Source organism: Pleurodeles waltl, chromosome 2_2 (assembly GCF_031143425.1).
Source record: "Pleurodeles waltl isolate 20211129_DDA chromosome 2_2, aPleWal1.hap1.20221129, whole genome shotgun sequence".
In the NCBI taxonomy this organism is placed as follows: domain Eukaryota; kingdom Metazoa; phylum Chordata; class Amphibia; order Caudata; family Salamandridae; genus Pleurodeles; species Pleurodeles waltl.
In genome coordinates, this window is record NC_090439.1 from 767,716,521 (window position 1) to 767,736,623 (window position 20,103).

The following is a 20,103-nucleotide window of genomic DNA, read 5'->3' on the forward strand; positions in this document are numbered from 1 at the left end:
TGACCTTCTTGGCAGATTATTCAGTGCTCCCTGGACCCCATATAGTTGATGAAGCCAGCTGCGGCTAGAACGTAATACTCTAGCGGTTAAGGACTGCTTTAGATCACGATTCCTCCTCTCCACAACCAAATTTCCCTTGGGATGGTAAGGTGAGGAGTAATGGAGTTCAACACCCATCGTCCCCATGGTATCCCTGAATGCCTTAGAGGCATTTGAATGCTGCAACTGCCTATGTACCAATAAAGGTCAGCAAGTTTTTGATAACAGTTCAAGCATCAGCCAACTGTTAAGGCCATACCCACAGTAATCTAGAACAAGAATCTACAGTGACTAAAATGTATTTGTATGTACCATCACATTGTAGGGGAACACAATGATCCAGGTACACACATTGCAGTGGCCTATTGGACACTAAGAGGGATGTCCTGTTGTAGTCCTCCAAGGATGCATGTGTGTTCTACTGTCCAGTGTCTGCTAGACACTGAGGGCTGCGAATCCTAAAATGACCCAATTGACCCTGGAAAGATGAATGTTGAGGTCATCATCTGTGAGAAAGATGTCATCCACGTTAGAACATCTCCTCAGCATCAATATCATACAATATTGATGTTGCGCGGACTGAGAACAGACCTGGGCTGTTCATGTAGCCTTGGGGCAAACGGCAGGAAAAGTTTTGTGAGCCAAATGACAATACAACTTTCGTGTGGTAAGTTTTGGAAGAAAAAACTGTTGGAGATATTGAAAGTTGTTTTGTATTTTTTACGCACTATGTTGTTAATTAGTGTTGTGCTATGTGAATTTTGTATAGCATATAAGCAAGTAAGACTGTTTAAATGTCTGTAATCTGAGACTATTCTGTATGAATGTTCAGAATTTGCAACAGGGAATAACGGGTTATTCATGGCAGAGACACAGGGCTCAATTACTCCCTGGTACTTGAGCTGAGTGAGGCTCTCCCTCACCCAAGCTTTAGCTTCATGTTTAACAGGATAGTGTGGCTGAGGCTGAGATGTAGACCTAATAGGTATTACATGGCAAGGAGCATCCTTGTCCCAACCTACATGATTGCGGTATAAGGCAGGTGCCTGCGCTAAAGCCTAATTGACAGCATAGGCTTGTTTTTCCGCTTCTGGAACAAGATCAGAGAAAGAAGGCAAAATGACATGTTCCCCATATGGAAGCTTATGGACGTGCTCGGATGGCCATTTCCTCTCAGCGAGCAGGATATCACAACTAAGTTCATCCCAAAATATCACACTAATGGTGCGTTCTATGACTCTCTCAATCTGGATATTTAAATTATAAACCCTGTCGGTGGGAGAATGCACCCGTCCGCAGTTTTGACTGCAATAAAGTCGCTAGTTGCTGTTGCATCCAGACAATCTTTCAGACTCTGGCAACATATTGTGACCTCTGCCATGATGTCTAGTAGTGTCACTACCACGTCTTGTTCTTCAGCAATTTTCTCAAGTGTAGTGGCATTTTTAATTGACAGTGCTGCCACCTTTTTCTTTTTAAACTGTGGCTTTTGTTGTGGGGACTTTTTATTTTTGTCGGAAGACTGTGGTGAGTCTTTCTTCTGTTTCACGTATTCAGGATGTCAATCTGGACAGCCCTCTCTCTCAGTACGTCTGTCCGGTGCATCCTGAAAGAAGCGAGAAGGACGTGAATCAGTATATCTGTCAGGAGCTTTTATGTTTTCTTCATTTTTTAGATTATATCTCCTGTCGGAGTTCTCCAGATGTGGAGAATATGCTCTCTGATTTCGTCTGTGTTTAAATTGCTTTTGTTTATCCCAGCGCTTTTTAGAACCCTCCTGTTATTATTTAGTAACTTTGTTAGGGATGGTACTCTGTATTTCTAACTTTTTCAGTTTGGCTTCCAAACTATCCCATCCTACACTGGTATAGGTGTTTTTAAATAATGTTTGGTAGCTGTTTCTCCTGTTCCAGGTGTGAATTCTCTCAGAGGCGCTGGCGTATAGCACATTGTGAGAATTCTATGTTTTTCCTCTGGTCCGGTACGGGGAAACACAGCTTCCAGCTGATTTATTTTCTGGCCTATCCAGAATGGGATTTTCTCTCATTGAGTGGGTACTTTACCCATGATAGAAACTAGTGTTTGTGGATTAATTCCAGTAGTAGCCAATTGGTATCCAGCAGGTGCTGGACACTCTGGTGTAGTGTTCAGAGTTCGCATTTTGGACTGACTGCGTCTATATAGTGTTACTAGCTCAATGTATAAATTGTGCAGATCTGCTGCCTGCATGTTTTGTACACCAGGGTGAGGTATATATGTGTCAAACAAAGGCCATGTCAGTCCTTTGTTACCTAAGAGAACTAATCACATGGGTTGTATTACGTGTGGTAGAACAACATTAAACCAGTTCTGATGTTCTTGATAACTAATTGGGATTTCAAGATGCTGGTAAGCTTGGTATTGTTGTGGTACGCATGCAATTCTCTGTGTGGAATGTGAATGATCTTTGTCTTCCTCAGGAAAGGTGAGCCAAGAGTAGAATGTTTCTGTTTGGTAAGGTTCACTAACTTCTACTATGAATGTGACATCCCCTCCTTCATCTGTTAAGTTATGCGCTTCTAGGTGTGGAGTTAATGCTTGTCTGGCATTCTCAGGAATGTCTATGGTGTTAGCCATATTGTGTAATGGGTAAAGAGATTGAACACCAAGTGGGGAGAACAAGGTCCTTTTAATAGTTCGAGCTTGAACAACCTACAGCCTAATTAGGTCTTTCCTGTTCAGCTGAGGAGGATCTTCCCCAAGACTACAGACATCTCTGTATAATGGTACTTAGGGTACCTGTTGTATGTGAGACAGTGATAGTCATGGTATCCGTTTATTAGTGTCTAAACACCTTCATTGGTGGCTCCATGTCGTAGTTTGACATTTGCTCAATGCAAGACTCCTGGTTTAAGGATGACAGTACATATGTTTCTAGGCAACTATGCCAATCCTACAGCAAGTTGCAACTGTCCTCCCAACCCTCCGGGCTCAAAAGCAGTACCTCACCAAAACCCAAACAGTAAAAGGTGATTTGTGGCAGCTTTTACACATGGACTCAAGAGTGCAACTTCTCAGTGAGGTCGTGGTTAAATGGAGATTACCCCTTTCTCACATGAACAACATGTCTCAATCAAACACAGGCAATGAAGGAGATGCAGTAAAGTTTTCAAATGGTTTTATTAACAAGACTGCAATCTATGATAAGTTACATGGGCTGCAATGATTAGGATAATGAACAGTGCAAGAAGCAGAATTGTGAACACGAGAGTCATTAATAGAAAGCCCCCCACCATCTTGCAATAACATGAAATGACATGAGATACGAAATATGTCCTAATACACTAGCATGATGAACCTAACCACTAACCTAAAGAGAGCTAGGTGTGTTAAACCTAATCTGCCAGTACCATGTCCATGAGAAGAGCCCCCAGCCCTCGTTCCTTTGGAATGAGGTCTCTATATCAGACTCCGTAGGGGCACGAAGACTGGGTCAGCGTCAAGGCGGCATGTATCATAAATAGCGTTGACGTCATCTAGTAGGAATCCCGCTAATTACTTGTCTGTGTAAGGTGCATTGATAAGGATCTGATCGGACCCCCAATTTAGGGCTGTTCCCAAAAAATAGATAACAAGACATGCTTGGGCCAGCAATTACGTAAACAATTCCCTCAAAAGCACAGAGTGGGAAAGTATCTATTGTAAAAACCTGCATCTTATCTATCTTTAGCGCTGATAGTGATGCCTTAGCAGAGTGGTACTGATAACATGACACTAAAACATTGTCCTTACTAAAAACAATGCAGCCATCTTTAAAAGATATAATTAAATAATTGTGCTAAAACAGAGCAAGCTAGGTAGGGTACAAATCTCTGGGTATCGGGGGCACAAGTCCGTAAGACAGAAGGCTAAGCCAACTCCTACTCTCCATTAAAACAAGATAGGATTCACTACAGCCCGAGAGGTGGTGGTCCTCCAGGCTGCAGGGGGAGGCATGTGACCCCACCTACATTTAATCTGTATAAAGCCCTGGGGCCCGTGTACACCTCTCCTTTAATTCAAAATTAGCCCAGGAGCTGGCCCACGGGGGCTTCTTAAAAATGAGCGTGGGTCCCCACACTTGTTTCTTTCTAAAAAATAAAAATAAAAAATGCCACACATTAGTGCCTCAACCGCATATTCATGCCAATAATTTTAAAGATAATGCTTCTCTTCCCTGAGGGGTTCCTCTGGGACTCGAGCACCAGAGCTAAGGGGTCATGGTGTCCCTACCCTGTTCCTTTTCTTTTTTTAAATCTTTTTATGTGGGACTTGGTAGAAGTCAATTCCCAAGGTGGGTGGCAACAATTCCTTGCTTAAGTGTTGACAGTCAGTCAGAGGTCTCCATTTCCCTGCACAAGCTTGTTATTATTCATGAGCCCTTCACGCCTCTAGATATTTATATATAGTTTTCTCTTAATATTTCAAAAAGTACTGAATGGTGTAACACCAAATAACAAAAAGCACTCTTTCTGGACCAAGAGCTACCTTTTGCCAAATTTGGTGTAATTCCTTCCAGCGGTTCGGTCTGTAGTCGTTTCTAAAATCCCTATGGGAATTATAATGGGAAACTCTTGTTTTTTTTACCCCCCTGTATTTTTCTCAGCCCCCCACTTGATGCATCACCCCCTAAACTTCCCATGTACATTATAGTAGATACTGAATTTACTCGCACAAAATCATAGAAATTCAGCAGTTATAGTGACCAACCCTAAATTTAACATATGCACCCTCAATGCACTGCTTATGCCATTACATATTACATCACACATGACATGGTTAGTGACATCTCAAATGACATCACTGATGACATCAACCAGTCTTTGTAAGCGTGTGAAAAATGTTTACAAGTGTTAAAGGTATAAACAAAGATACTGATTAAGTTAAATTAGTAGTCTTCCAGAGCTACTTATGATAGTATCTGTAATGTATGCCATCTGATTGGATAAGTGTGTGTCTGCATTTGCATCTAAGTGGTTATGTGTGACTGTACAGTTGGGTGCTTGGCTATGCTAGTAGGTGCTTTACTATGTTCCTGTGTTCCTGTGTTGGTAAAGAACTGAGTGTGTGAATAGTTCTATGTGTGAGTGAGTGGCTCTCTCACTAGTTCTAGTGGTGAGTGATTGAGTGCATATCTGCCTGAGTAGGTTGCTGTGTCAGTGGCTCTTTGAGTGAGTTAGAAGTTGTGTCCATATTTATGTGGGCCATTTAGTGGTTGTTTTGTTTAGTGTATGTGCGAGAGAATGAATGTACCAGTGAGTGCATGCTTTTATCAGTGACTATATACAAGAGTGAGTATATGTCTTGATATTTATATCAGTAAGTGAGTAGGTCTATGAGTAACTGTGTGGGTGAGTTAGTGGTTGGGTTATTTGTTGCATGGGTGAATGAGAGGGTGTAGAAGTACTTCTATAGGTAAATGACACCTGGTAACTATCACTGCTGAATTTCTATGATTTTGTGCGAGTAAATTCAGAATCTACAACATCCCTGTAACATTTGTTTATTTTCAGTGAATTTGTACGTTTAAAAAAAATGTCTTTCCTAACTATAATGTCCACGTAACCTTTGTTTTTTTGTGAATTTCTATGATTTTTTTTAAACGCAGAACATTGTTCCTAGTTCACAGTACAACTGAAAAACAATGAATAGGTGGTGATAAAATGTGACAAGTAGGAAGTAGAAAGATGTACAAACTAGGGAAAAGCAAAATAATGCAAAAAAAGCAAGGAAACATTAGTTATGATTGGGGGAAAAGGAAGGAGGTAGTGCACTAAATAGAGGAGAAAAACAAAAGGCAAATTAGTGAGAATGAGGACAAATTATGAAGAAGAAAAATTCACTTGGTAAAACAATAATACAGTATTGATAATTTACACATAACTATAATTACTGTTTTGTTCCTTTGTTTTAAGATTGTCATAGGGTAACACTCTATAGTTTTTGTTCTGGTCACGTGATGTATAGAAATCTACGGAATTCAATCAGCAGATTCGCCAAATTGTTGAATTATTTTAGGTACATGGGAGCCTCTGAATTAAATTTTACCATAAGGGTCAACATATTTCAAAACTTATACTGTTTATTTTTTCCTATACAAATGAGGCATTTAAACATTGCAGCAGATTTGTGGCTGGATCTGCGGAGTCGCACATTGTCAAAAGAAAAGCTAACTTTCTATTGGTTAATATTCAACCACACCCAACCTTTTTAAAAGCCAACACAGTTACTTTTATACCGTCTGTTGGTTGAGAAAGGTGAAGCCTTTTAGGTGAGCAAAAACTATGGCAGAAGCTAATCCTGCAGATGCTTCTCTGCGACCAGCACAAGAAGTGATATATAGGAAGGGGGTACTTCTTCTAAAAAGGGGAGCGATGTTTGGGTCTGGTTTACAGTGCCATCAGGAAAGAAGGTGTGTGCTCAATGTACAATGTAAGCTGCGTGGTAAACATCTTGCCAGAGGTACTTTAAAGAAATACAGTTATGGTACATCACTGATGTGGAAACACACGGAGAGCAACCATGAATGTGCATATTTGAGAATGGTCAGGGAGAGAGCCAGTACTGCAACTGATACTGGTCCTTCAACATCTAGACTTGGACAACCTCCAGCTGAGATTCCAATTCCAGCAACCTGCAGTGAGCTGAACAACACGGTGATTAACTGTGACAAGTACCAAGAGCGTGTTCTTAGAAAAACTTATGTCATCATAAGAATGCTGGAGGAGGTGAAAAATTATCATTGTTATTTTTTTTTATTTTCTTGTTGGTCTTCGGAAATACTAGTATTTTTCAGTATGCAACTGTTTTGCATACAGTTTGTGTTCTCTACGGAAATCTTATAACATCATAACCATGTTGGAGAAGGTGAAGAATTATCATTGTTATTTTTTCTTTAATTGTCGTGTTCGAAAACACTAATATTTTTCAGTATGCAGCTGTTTTGCGTGCAATTTGCTTGTTTGCAGTTTTGGAATTCAATCTATTTTTTTTTTTTTATTGTTTTTTTTAAGTTGGTTCTCCCCCCCAAAAAATAGTGTTATTGTTAGAACTGCCTTATTTTCCACAAGTAACTGTGTCTGTCTCCTTATTTTTGTGTGCCTGTGTATTTCACTGTGTGCACTAGTGAGTACTCAGATGTATTACTGTATAAATTAGTGTGTGCCTGGGTGCATCAGTGTATATATCAATCTATGAATGAGTTTATTAGTGTATGTATGAGTGTGTGCTTGGTTGTGTTTGTCCATGCATTATTATGTATCTGGTTGTGTTAGTTTATGCATGAGTGTTTGCCCGAGTATGTCATTATTATATGTATAAATGTGTGTATGGGTGTGTCAGTGTATGGATGAGTGTGTGCCTGACTGTTGTGAAGCCATTTTAGTTATAGCTCCATGCACATTATTTTAACACACTAGGCCGCTGTGCACTTTAACCTAGATTTATTTTATTCAGCTTCGCTTTATTATTATTACAATAACCATTTTATGGTCTTGTTTATTTTCATCTATCTAACCGGTTTTGCCTAGGCCAGTACTCTGTTCTCAAACAAGGCATTCTTGATCACTCTGTGCTTCATTCAAGGCTGCAGTTTGGTACATTGCCGGTGATCGTGGTAGAAGTTTAGCCTCTAACATTCGTAGAAAATACACATCCTTACGTAGGGACATTTTCTCAGAACATCAGCTGTGTTATTATATAAACACTTCCTTCTCCCTTACACGTTAGAGGGAGAGTCCAGCCAGGGAACCACGACTGTATACTGATTGCTGAATGCTTTGCGACAGATGCTAATGCAGAACACAGGCCTTTGCTCAGGTATGGGGGTTGATGTCTTCCCAGGGGAACCTGAAAGGCAGAATTAGATTTTAACATGCTGTGCTCAAATTACAACCTAGATAGGAAATAGTTAATCGATTATAGTGACAATATGATAGTGTTGTTTTAATGCTTCACTCTTCTCGTCACAATTTTAATACTGTCATGTTGTGTCGTCCTGGTTATTGCAGCTCATGCTTTCCTATGTAAGATGCAGTTGTTTTATTAAACTCATTATTGAAACATATACTGCCTCTGTTTGTCATTTATATATGAGACTGAATTGTAAATGAGAGAACCGGATGCGACCTGAGTGACCACGACTTCCCTGAGAAGCCTTGTATGTCATGCGCTCGGCTGCCCAATCATCACTGTTCTTTGGTAGGGATGAGGCACTGCTAGACAAGAGTGTGTGCCTGGATGTGTCAGTGTATGTATCAGTGTGAGTCTGGGAATGTTAGTGTATGAATGAGTGTCTACCTGGGTGTGTTAGTATATGCATGAGTATGAGCCTGCCTGTGTTAGTGCATGTATCAGTAAGTATCTGTTTGTGAGTGTATGTATTATCAGTGTGAGCCTGGGTGTGTTAATATATGCATGAGTATGTGTCTGGGTGTGTTAGTGAATGCTTTGGTGTGTGCCTGGGTGTGAGAGTGTATGCATCAGTGTGTGTTTGGGTCTGTTAGTGTATATTTGAGTGTGTATGTGTGTGTATGTGTTTTAGTGAATGTTTTATTGTGTGCCTGGGTGCGTTAGTGAATATATTAGAGTCTGTGTGTTAATGCATACAAGAGTGTGTGTTTGGATGTGTCAGTATCTGTATCAGTGTTATCCTGGGTGTGTTAGTGTATGAATGAATGTGTGCATGGGTCTGTTAGTGTATTCATGAGTATGAGCCTGGATGTGTTAGAGGATGTCCCAGTGTGTCTCTGGTTGTAAGTATATGCATCAGTGTAAGCCTGGGTGTGTTACTATATGTATGACTGTGTGTGTTAGTGAATGGATCAGTGTGTGCCTGGGTGTTTCAGTGTATGTATCAGTGTGTGCCTGGGTGTGTTGGTGTATGAATGAGTTTGTGCCTGAGTGTGTTAGTGTATGCATCAGTATCTGTGTGTGTTAGTGCATACACGGGAGTGTGCCTGGATGTGTCATTGTATGTATCAGTGTGATCCTGGGTGTGTTAGTGTATGAATGAGATTGTGCTTGGGTTTGTTAGTGTATACATTGGTGTGAGCTTTGCTGTGTTAGAGCATGTCTCAGTGTATAACTGGTTCTAAGTCTATGCATCAGTGTGAGCCTGGGTGTGTTAGTATACGTCTGGGTGTGTTATTGAATGGATCAGTGTGTGCCTGGGTGTGTCAGTGTATATATCAGTGTGTGCCTGTGTGTCAGTGTGTGCTGGGGTGTGTTTGTGCATGTATCAGTGTTTGTCTGTGTGTTACTGTATGTATCTGGGTGTGTCAGTGTATGGATGAGTGTGTGTCTGGATATGTTCATCTATGCATCAGTATGTGTGTGGGGGGATGAATGAGTGCTTGCATTAAGGTGTTCCTGGGTGTGTTAGTGTATGTAACAGTGTGTGCTTGGCTGGGTCAGTGTTTGCATGAGTGTGTGCCTGGGTGTGTTAGTGTATGCATCATGTGTATATATGAGTGCATGCATTCGGGTGTTCCTCGGTGTGTTTGTGTATGTAACAGTGTGTGCATGATGTGTCAGTGTATGTATAGGTGTGACCCTGGGTGTGTTAGTGTATGTATTAGTATGTGTCTGGGTGTGTTATTGAATGTTTCAGTATATGCCTGAGTATGTCAGTGTATGTATCAGTGTGTGGCTGGGTGTGTTAGTGTATGTATTAGTGTGTGTCTGTGTGTGTTAGTGCATACAAGAGTTTGTGTCTGGATGTGTCAATGTATGTTTCAGTGTCTGCCTGGGTGTGTCAGTGCATGTATCAGGCTGGGTTGGTCAGTGTATGTATCATTGTGTGCCGTGTTGTGTTAGTGTATGAATGAGTGTGTGCCTGGGAGCGTGTTGGCGTATGCATCAATGTATGGCTGGGTGTGTTAGTACATGCAAGAGTGTGTGCTTGGGTTTGTTAGTGTGTGTATCATTGTGGTCTATGGATGTAGAAAGATGTAATTAGTTACATATGTTACCATAATAAATAAGTCCTTTAATCTGTGTAAAAAGAAAGAAACAATAAATAGAAGTTAAAGTTTCATATTATAAATTTACCCATTCAAGTTTTATAATATGTAATAAAAAACTATTGTCAATAATAAAACACAAGAAATGTATATCACTGTATAGAAATTATACATATTATTTAAGCATCTCATTTTCCCTTTTTCACTGTTCTTAGCTTCCATACGCTTACACTATAAATGAACTGTGTATAGATACTCATCACTAACATTAAGGGGAAAAACAATCAGTAGACTGTAAAAAAAACAAAAAACAAAAAAAAACCTATGCATCGCTCTCACTACAGTAATGACCTGTTTTACCTGTACTTGTTAAGTAATGTCATAGATATGAACTTAATGTAAGTATGTTTCTATACTAAGAGTGTTATAATACAATTAATATGTGTGAATGATAGCAGTAGATGAAAAGCCTTATAAAGACCTCACTCTTGGTAGGCCTCATAATGTTATAGAATCTGGTAATCCATTACGGAGTAGAGTATGTCAGTGTTCTAATTCTTCTCATAAATTTGCGTTGTTCTTGAAGCATGTGTTTCATTGTGGCATTCTTCTTATGATATTCTGTCCATCCAATTTGCTTTCAAATGTTTAAAATAATTATAGTCTCCAAAAATATGTTTAAGCCTACTAAGTGTAATACCAGTATTCCTTTTTCCATAAAATAGTTATTTGTCCTGGTTTGCAGCTTGCAATGTGTGCTACCCCTGTTGTTTTATTCCAAGAGTGGATGCATTTCAAGTTTTGTAATCCCTTATGAAGACATCACCCTTGGTAGGCTGTATGGTGTCTTAACTTATTGTATTATAAGCCCCAGTAGTAATGTTCCCTAGAATTTTGGTTCAAGAAAGAGAAGGTAAGAATTTGGTAGTTTATAAGGTAATCTCTGCTTGAATGTTACGTTGCTGTCAATACGCTCTGTCCATCCAGTTGTACTTTTAAGTAGATAGTGTAGTGTCCAGATGTAATACTTAATCTCTCTTGGAAAATAATGGCTATATAGTTATGCTTTACCAGAAATAGAGATTTTCCCATCTTTAAAATTTGTAATTTGCATTTCCAATTTAGTTCTACCTGCAGTGCATGGATGTAGCATTAGGATGATATATTTGCCAGTCCTTTTTATATTTAAAGTTGATAGAAGATCTGAGTTACATTTTGAGCTGGTGTTATTCTGTGATGCATCTTTAAACAATTTCTCAAAACTGACAGTTTTACAGTGTGGTAGAGTTAAGTAGGTAAATCTTTCTGAATCGATCTGCGTTTTTGAGAAAATGAACAATTTTCACAGTTATGCTGCCATGAGTAACTCCAAATAGGTAATCAATAGGTACTATCTATTCTTCTAAGAGAGCAATTACAACCATCATGAACTCTTGTACATCTTCTTGAGTGTTTTGTGTGAAGTGTACAGATCCTGTACACACATCTACAAGGTCTCTAATAAGAGATGCAGAATATTTTTTAGTTCTATCACTTTGCAAGCATTTTAACACAGTAAAAAATGCGGAACACAAACAATTGTCTTATTCTGTTCAATTGTGTGAACTAGATGAGGTAAAAACAGAAGTGCTTTGAGAATTAGACTGGCATAGCAGTTGACTTCAGAGGAGCTTAACAACTGTTAACCAACAATTTCACAAGTATTTTTTATATTGGTTTTGCAAATAAATCCTTTTTCTCTTTCTTGCACTTTTCTGAGGAATGTCAGTGTCATCCTTTGAAACCTTTTGTTTTCATAAGATTCTAGGCTTTTCATCATCTAGATACTCTCCTAAATGAGGAGCATATACACTTTTCAAACAGTTATACTCTTTCACACAACTTAAGTCAGCATTTACTTTACTGATGTCAAACATCAGCTGATTCAAACTGGGCAAAGTTCTAACGTGTGACAATGCTACATATCACATACGCTTTTGAACATGGTGCTATCAATGTTAATGAATGCTGCATCTACACTTTAACATTGAGACATGTATTGTTACAACATATGCTAGAGATACCACAAACTGCTTTCTGTGAACATACAGCCTTTTACAAGCGCGAAACACAACAGGCCTTGCTATCTGCTTTACACTTACATGTTAATCAAACTTAACAGGTAGGTATTAAACCTCATTTCTGTTCGGATGCAAAATGAAATCAATTATTTCACCTATTGCTCTAATAACTAATCCTTCCTCAACATTTAAATTATGCTGCAAAATTATTTTACAGTTCTTACAAACAAGTAAACACATTTCTAATCCTGCAGTTTTGGAAACCGACTTCTCCAAAGAATTCAGTTTTGATTGTAGCTTTTTAGTCAACAATATTGTCCCTCCTTGGTCATCAATTATATCAATTGCTGTGAGATCAGTATTGTTCTTTCTCCAGTTGTAGCAATTTTTCATTAAAAGACATACATTTCTGAAGAGTAAGCATTAGACACACAATTGATTTTTGTTGTTGAATAACGCTGATTTTTGTTGAAACATTAGCTGTGCTGCAGAATTTTTAGAAGGAAATATGTTCTTTATAAGTCGATACTAGGGTCCTCTAAATATAGTTTTGTTGACCTGTACTCTGTTGCTGGTATTTGTACATGCCAGTAGTCATACCACCCTCCTACTCCTGTGGGAAATAGCTGTGGGAAACAGCAGGCCTCTAAAGCTTTTTCCCACACTCTCATTGGAGCTCCGCTAGCTTGTTTAATTTGGAAAAGATTAATTGCATCTCCAATAGTTTCTTTGGAATGAAGTGGATGGATACTGTAATGCTCAGATTTTTCTTCTGACTTTTGTTTATCCACTTTTTCTATTTGTCCACTTGATTATAAAACTCCATCATCAATACAAGTTACATCTCCGGAAACATCAACATTTTTGTAAAAAACTAATATTTTCTTTCAAGTATAATGTGGCTTTTTTCACTTCACTCTCATTTTTTAACTCTAGACAGATTTTATTTTACTTTTAGTGGGCACTCCATTTACTAGAATGGTGAGTGGTTCCTCTATATTTTTCTCAACACCCACAGAGTAAAAATGTTTTTTTAAATCTCAAGGTAAATAGGCAACTCTTCTTTTGAGTCCTTTCTGTAGCTCTGTTAGTAGTAGTTTCCCTGTTTTTGGTTCCATTCGAATGATTGTGTGTAATGGGTAGGCAGTTTGTATTAGAATTGATCCATGGATATGTAATTGTTGAAGTTCTTCTTGGATAGCTACCAATTCTAATTTATTCTGAAATGCTCTCACTGACATTTTATTATCCTCTAATTTATCGTCACAAAGCTTACATATTGTTTGCTTTGTGGCTAAGTCAAACTGTTCTTCTACAAATACAAATGCCCCAAAATCCTGCCACTCATCTGTGTTTTCTTGCTCAGTTTTAGAAAATACAACTACATTACGAGTTTGGTTTTTGTAGTGATTACGGCAACAACAAATACAAACATACGCATGTTTCTCAGAACATAGTGCATTGAGCCTCTCTTTCTCTTTTCTAAATTTTTGAATACTAATCTCTGTGCCCTGTTGCTCTACACCTGCAATCACTACCTCCTCCTTTTCCCTACACTCCTCTTAAGGACCAAACAAACAAAACTGAATGTCTTCACAGAGTTTCTCAACCTGTGCCTCAGAACCATGCAATAGAGCTCTATTCATGTCTCCTAAACATAAAGTTGGATTTTTTTTATATAGACAAAGTCTCCTCACTAATATTCACATTTTTGAATGATGCACAGCTAACATTATATAGTGATGAAAAGTAATTTTACAAACTTTCTTTGAAAGAAATGCCAGTGAATGGCCTTGTAAATTAATGTATTTCCTCAGTTTGCATGGATCTAATCCTTGCTGCATTATAATTTTTGCAGAATTATAATTTTCTGTTCCAGACTTTTCCATGAAAATTCTATTAGCAAAGTTATCAATTTATCAATTGATTCCTTACGGGCAGTACAAATACTGCTACTCTTCCACTTGTACACAGGACCCTGTATAAACCTTCCTTGTATCTTCAGCTATTACTTGTTCTACATTCCTAGAAACTATCTCTTCTTTTACTGTGGGAGTGCCATCTTACTTTATACAAATGACCACTTGGATCTATGACCTGCTGGCAGTCGCCAGTAGGTAGTTATAGTTAGGACTCAGTTTACATAGAAAAAGCGTTTTTTTACTTTGGCCCCTTTTGAGAAATCGTCACAACATTTTCCAAAAAAAGTATCCTACTGTGTCTTATTGTGCATGATAAGTTTCGGGGTGATTCGTCCAGAGGGTATGGAATGTGCTCCAGAAGCTAAAATGAGTGCATATTTTCTATAAGTTCACACTATCTTTCTCAGTCATATGAGGATAAAACCTGACATTCTCAGTAAAACATGTACTTCCAACAGCCTGTCAGCTGATTCCCTTTAATTCTACCACAGCCTCTTAGAGTGTTCTTAAGAACAACTAGAGCACTTAACAGACTTACTTATGACAAAAGTGTGGCACGCCTGAAGCCATCTTAATTGAATTAAGCTGGTAAAACTAAACACATTTAATTTATAAAGGAACAGAATGAGGGTTTTCTTTTTTGCATAGAAATTATGGTTAGTGCTGTAGAAATGAAAATTAGGACATGTATTAAGTGAGTTCTAAAAAATCTTCCTCTTCTGTTTCATTAAAACATTCTGACATGTAGCTGAAACATGTACTTTCAACAATAGCAGCCAACTGCCAGTTTACTCCCTGGTGAACAGCCGCTTTACTAGAGTGTTCTCATGAGCAACTAGAGTGCCAACATTCTAAATTTATGCCAAAAGTGTGGCATATCTGAACAACATTTTCATGTTTTCGAAGTGGAAAACTGAAAGCATTTTCTACTGAGGATACTGCAGTAAATGAGGAAATTAGGGAGCTTCACAACAAATAAGTCTCCCAAGATGACCACCACAGAAAAAAAGAGCCCACATGTAGCACAAATATCACCCAAATGCAGCCCAAGTATAGCCCAGTGACAAAAGTGTGCAAAACACATTGTTTATGCAGTTTTACATAGCACAGTCAAACGTGCCACACTTTTGTAACAAATGAAGAATGTTAGCAATCTAGTTTATTGGAATACTGGAGGGAGAGGTCAAGGGCACAGACTCGAATAATCGAGGGCCGGGAGGAGGGCAAAGGGGCAACAAGTTGACCACACTGGGCAAGTAGAGGGACAGTTGCAGCATAACGGAGCGTGAAGGGCAGGAGGAAGGGTGCAGGAATACAACAATAGACCAGACAAGGCAGGAGGAAAGGGATAAGGGCCTACCAACCTGTCCATGGAAAACAGAGGGAAAAGGTCAGGGAGACAAGGCAGGAGCAGCAAGCTGACCATGGAGGGCAGGCCGAATGGGCACTGGAAGCACCACTCACCATGGAAGGCAACAGTGAAACTATAATAATGACATCCACATAGACAATGGAGGGAAGGTGTAAGGGGGTCAGAGGCAGCAAGATGACCACACAGGACAGGTGGGAAGGGCTGTGCCAGCACAGACCACCATGCATGTCAATCACAGGGGTAGATGTGGGCAAGAGGGAGGGGGCCGGGGTAGGGCCGTGCACAAAGGGCTATGGAAGATAGAAAGGAGGGTTAGGGGCTGGACTCAGACTAGAGAGGGCAGGGGAAGGAGCTTCAAAGCAAACCACACGGGGCAGGCAGAAGGAAAAGTTACAACACAACAGTGTATGAAGGGCAGAAGGAAGTGGCAGCAAAATGGACCATGGAAGACTGGAGGGAGAGGATAGGGGCATGGAACTTGGACAGGCATGGCGGAGTTGGTAGGGACAGGCGGCAGCCATCTGACCATGCTAGGCAGGTGGGAGGGGCAATGGCAGCTCAACAGAACACTCAGAGTAGATAGGAAGGGCAGTGGCAGGTCCATGAAACATGATGGGCAAATAGGAGGGAGAAGGGGAATGCACACAGAGGGTAGAGGGAAGGAAGGTAGGGGCAGCAAGCTAAGCACAGAGGCTAAGCAGGAGGACAATGATGGGGCATAGAATTGGGAAACAGAGGGCAGCAGGAGCGGGCAGGGATATCAAGTTAAATGGACGGCAATGACAGCCCATCGAACCATGCAGGAGGGATGGGGCTGGTGGATGGACTTGGACAACAGAGAGTAAGGAGGAGGTGGATGGGGGCAGCAAGCTAACTGTTCAGGGCTGGCGGGAAGGGCAGTGGCCGAAAAATGTCCACACACAACTGTAAGGAGGGTCGTGAATTAGACATTGGATGGCAAGCGAGAGGGGCAGGAGCTGCAATCTAGGAGGGGGGAAGGCAGCACAGTGCCAGGCCAGGCTCTGTGTCCAGTCCACCCCCACCAGTGCATTGGGATGGGCATTTTACTCAACGTTAAAAAAACACTAGAAATTCACGGAAAACACTAAAGGTTACAGGGATGTTATAGTTAAGGAATAGAATTAAAAAACCGTAGAAATCCACTAAAAAGCCAAAGCTTACAGGGACGTTATAGTTAGGTTCAAATTTTACACTCACAATATAATAGAAATTCACCTTTAATAGTTACAGTTATAGTTACTTGAAATAACTCTAACAGCTAAATTTAAATGGTTTTGTGTGTGTAAAATCTGAAACTAACTATAATGTTTCTGTAACCTTTGATTTTTTTGTGAGCGAATATATATATATATATATATATATATATATATATATATATATATATATATATACATTTAATTCATATTTTCAATTAATTTTATGTTTGCATGGTAATAATGTGACATTATTCACTGTATTATTTTCAATAAATATTGTTTGTTCATGGTAATAATGTGTCATTATACAGTAAATAAATTAGTAACGAAAGCATAAGGCCTTGTTGTCCCAAATGCCAAGATGATATAGACTTGATGATCAGGATACTAACTTTTTGCTCCCCTTCATTCCTCTCTAGACATCAGAAATCTAGTAACTTGGAACTTTTTCAATCACACAACTTTCTCTTTGGTTAATGTTGCCATTATTCTCCTTTCAGGTCAGCAACAGAGATCAAATAATCTTGAACCTGAACACTGACTTAAAAACGTCCCAGGAAAAATATATTGGCTCACAAGAGGAAGTAAGTATTTAATATTTCAATCGCATAAGGCATTAAGGTACATTTCTAAAAGTCCTAGACAGCTAAAACAAAAAGACAATATACGCACCCATATATCCATGTATACCCACGAGAAGAAGATTGTTTTCATGTCTTTCTGAAGAGCCGAAGATTATATTGTTTTTGATGTTCCTGTGTAAAATTGGTTTACATAACATGAGTGTATTCGTGATAGTCATTTGCTGCTGTTATATTGCTACTCTTTGTCTTGAAATCTGATTTCTTAATGAACAGTGACCCACACCCCACCAGAAATGTTCAGTGTTTCAGTTACATACCATTGTTTTCGGTATGCAGTTTTAAATATCCAGCATGCAGTTTTCAAATAAGAAAGCATTTAGAATAGCAGCCAGTAAAGGGGTTTCTGCAATAGAAGGACGCGGTTTGTGGGCAGGTTTTGCAATGCAGGTCATTAGTGAAGCTTCTCTTTCAGATAGGCCAGTACTCTTTTGTGGTGTTCATGTACTACCACCTCTTCACTTCACCCAGTGCCAAAGAGAACATGAGCTTTTGACCACTGTGAAAATGTTTTGCTTAATGAACTGAAGAAATGAAAATGTCAGTCCTTGCATAGAGTGCCCGAAAAAAAAACAATGATTTGGACATGGTCAAACTAGAAATGTTAATATTTCAAAGGGGGTGAGCTTTTGACCATTCATCATTTTTGAGTTCAATGTTTTGGTAGAAAATATGTTTTTCACAGTGTATTTTCAATGTAGCTGAAGACACAGGCAGGAAATCTATACCTCAATATTAAGTTTGTCACCTTCAGATAAAATGGAGATATCTTCACTCACCTTCATAAATATCTAATGTACATTAACTATTGTTTGATAGGCAAGCTCCTAACCTTTTAATTATTTTTCATGTGTTCTGTTCCATCGGTTCTGTCACATCTTATGCCGATATTTTGGATTTTTGTGAGTTCTACCTTAGAGGTCTACATGAGTTGGGAACTGGTTTGCTGATTCTAGTGATCAAGTCTATATCGGGGACATAAAGTAATTTCTATGCCTATTTCTTCAGATTGTAAGACATCTTTTCTGTGCAAAGCAGTGCCTCGATGGTAGGCAGCAATACTTGCAGTCTATTCCATTAAAGCATAAAGACATAAAAGTTTACCAAGAGATAAAGCAAGGCCTACTTAGACACAACTGCAAGAAAGTGAATTATTAGTTGGAGTGGATGGTAATCACAAGAAATATCCTCTGGTATCTACGGCACAGGGGCAGACAGGCAAAATTTAAGAAAATGTGTCAAGCAGTTAAAAATACCAAAACAGTTAACAAGTAAAAACACAACACACAAATCCCATTCTAATTTATAAAAATAGAAAATATTTTAATTAACAAAATGAAATCAAACCAACAAAATCCAATAAAGGGAAATTAAACAAAGAAATGTAAGAGTTCTAAATAAAAACAGCACCAAAAAACACAAAGTGCCAAATGCAAGCAACTGGTCATATTAGACAGGGCAAGCTTAAGATTTAAGGCTAATGACAATAGAGAGTTTGTCGGATACAAAGGTCAGGTCAGTCCCAGTTCAAAAGTTACCTTTACAATTAGACATTTTTCAAGAAGGTAGGGTTCTCAGTGGGGCAAGGCTGCTACCTGGATCCAAAGGCTGATTTGGGAACAACAATTTGACCAAGGATGATATCTCGGTAAAGCTGTTGATGAAAGCGGGAAAACTCTGAATAGGAAAAGTCCAGAGTTTATGCCCAGGAAGTCTTGGACGTCAATCGAATGCTACTAGGTGTCTGGCCCAGTGAAGTTTTCTACCCCGAGGTTTTTCTGGAAGTCTGATTTTCTCAGTGAGGCAAAGCTGCAGGGCATAGCCTAATAGGGTTCAAGGCCTCCAGAGGCCAATTGTCCCAGGCTTCCCTAATGAATCAGATTTGCTGCTACAGAGAAGAGTGCAGAAGCAGCTGCTGCACAGTCAAGCCTACTGGCACTGCAACTTTAGCAAATTTATCTTGCAGGCTTCCTGTCCTGCGATGGTTTGCCAGACAGAAATTTTGCAAAGGCTTTATTAGTCTCAGCTTTTAGAGTTAGGCAGGAAAAGTACATTCTGATACCAGTCAAGGTTTCCAGTATCTCAGGAATAGTACTTGGGGTACTGGAGTCACTCCAACAGAAGCCACCAAGAGGGTCCAGGGTAGGTCCAGTTGTAATTGGTCAGCAGGAATCTCAGGAATGTGTGCATCCTGCTGGTTTTGCATCCATGAATCTTCACAGAAGGTCACCCAGCTGACACATGGAGTCCTCTTTCTTGATTCTGGGTACAAGTGGGAGCAGATCCAGCCCTTAACATCTCCTAACCAGCCTCAACAGCAGGTGCAGTCCTTATTCTGTCTTCCACAGATCCTGTACTTTTCTGAAAGGGTGCGCAAGGGTGCCACATTTATGCCTGGCACTAGCCTGTGGGTGGGGGTGACTCCTGCCCCCTGTTTAACCAATAGGGAAATCGTTGCTAGGGGTACTGCTAGCCACTCTTGCGGTGGTTTCTGTGTGCACCACTGCAAGCAATACCAGATTGCTCCTCTGTGCCTAAACCCAACCTGACAGAAACCTTTCCTTGTGCAGAGCTTCTGTGCCCACACTGGAGGTGTGGTTATGGAAATGAGCAACCCCTCCTCTGTGGTCACTCAAAACTGGTTCTGATCACCCATCCCCCCCCCCCACTGGCATTGTTGCCTGACTAGTTAGGGAGACAAATGAAAGAGGCAGACCCAAGCATTTGCTGCATCTGCCTGTGAAAGTGTAAGCCTATTTGAACTTAACTAAGTTCCTGGGCACAGTCCAGATGGGTATCCTATCAGAGAAGCAAAACACCTTCCACACCCAAGGACTTTATCTCTGCTCTGGGAAATGTTCACACCGTATCA

The 20,103-nt window shown here is 39.7% G+C and overlaps 1 protein-coding gene across 2 annotated transcripts in view; it reads left to right on the forward strand.

Annotated features, from left to right (window-relative positions):
- The window catches only part of LOC138282607 (polyamine-modulated factor 1-binding protein 1-like), a 1,030,040-nt gene that overhangs the window by 661,258 nt on the left and 348,679 nt on the right, over positions 1–20,103 (forward strand). For both annotated transcript variants that reach the window (XM_069220389.1, XM_069220390.1), the window contains exon 16: positions 17,091–17,174. In XM_069220389.1, the coding sequence (XP_069076490.1) occupies positions 17,091–17,174 (84 nt within the window). The remainder of the gene's footprint in view (positions 1–17,090; positions 17,175–20,103) is intronic.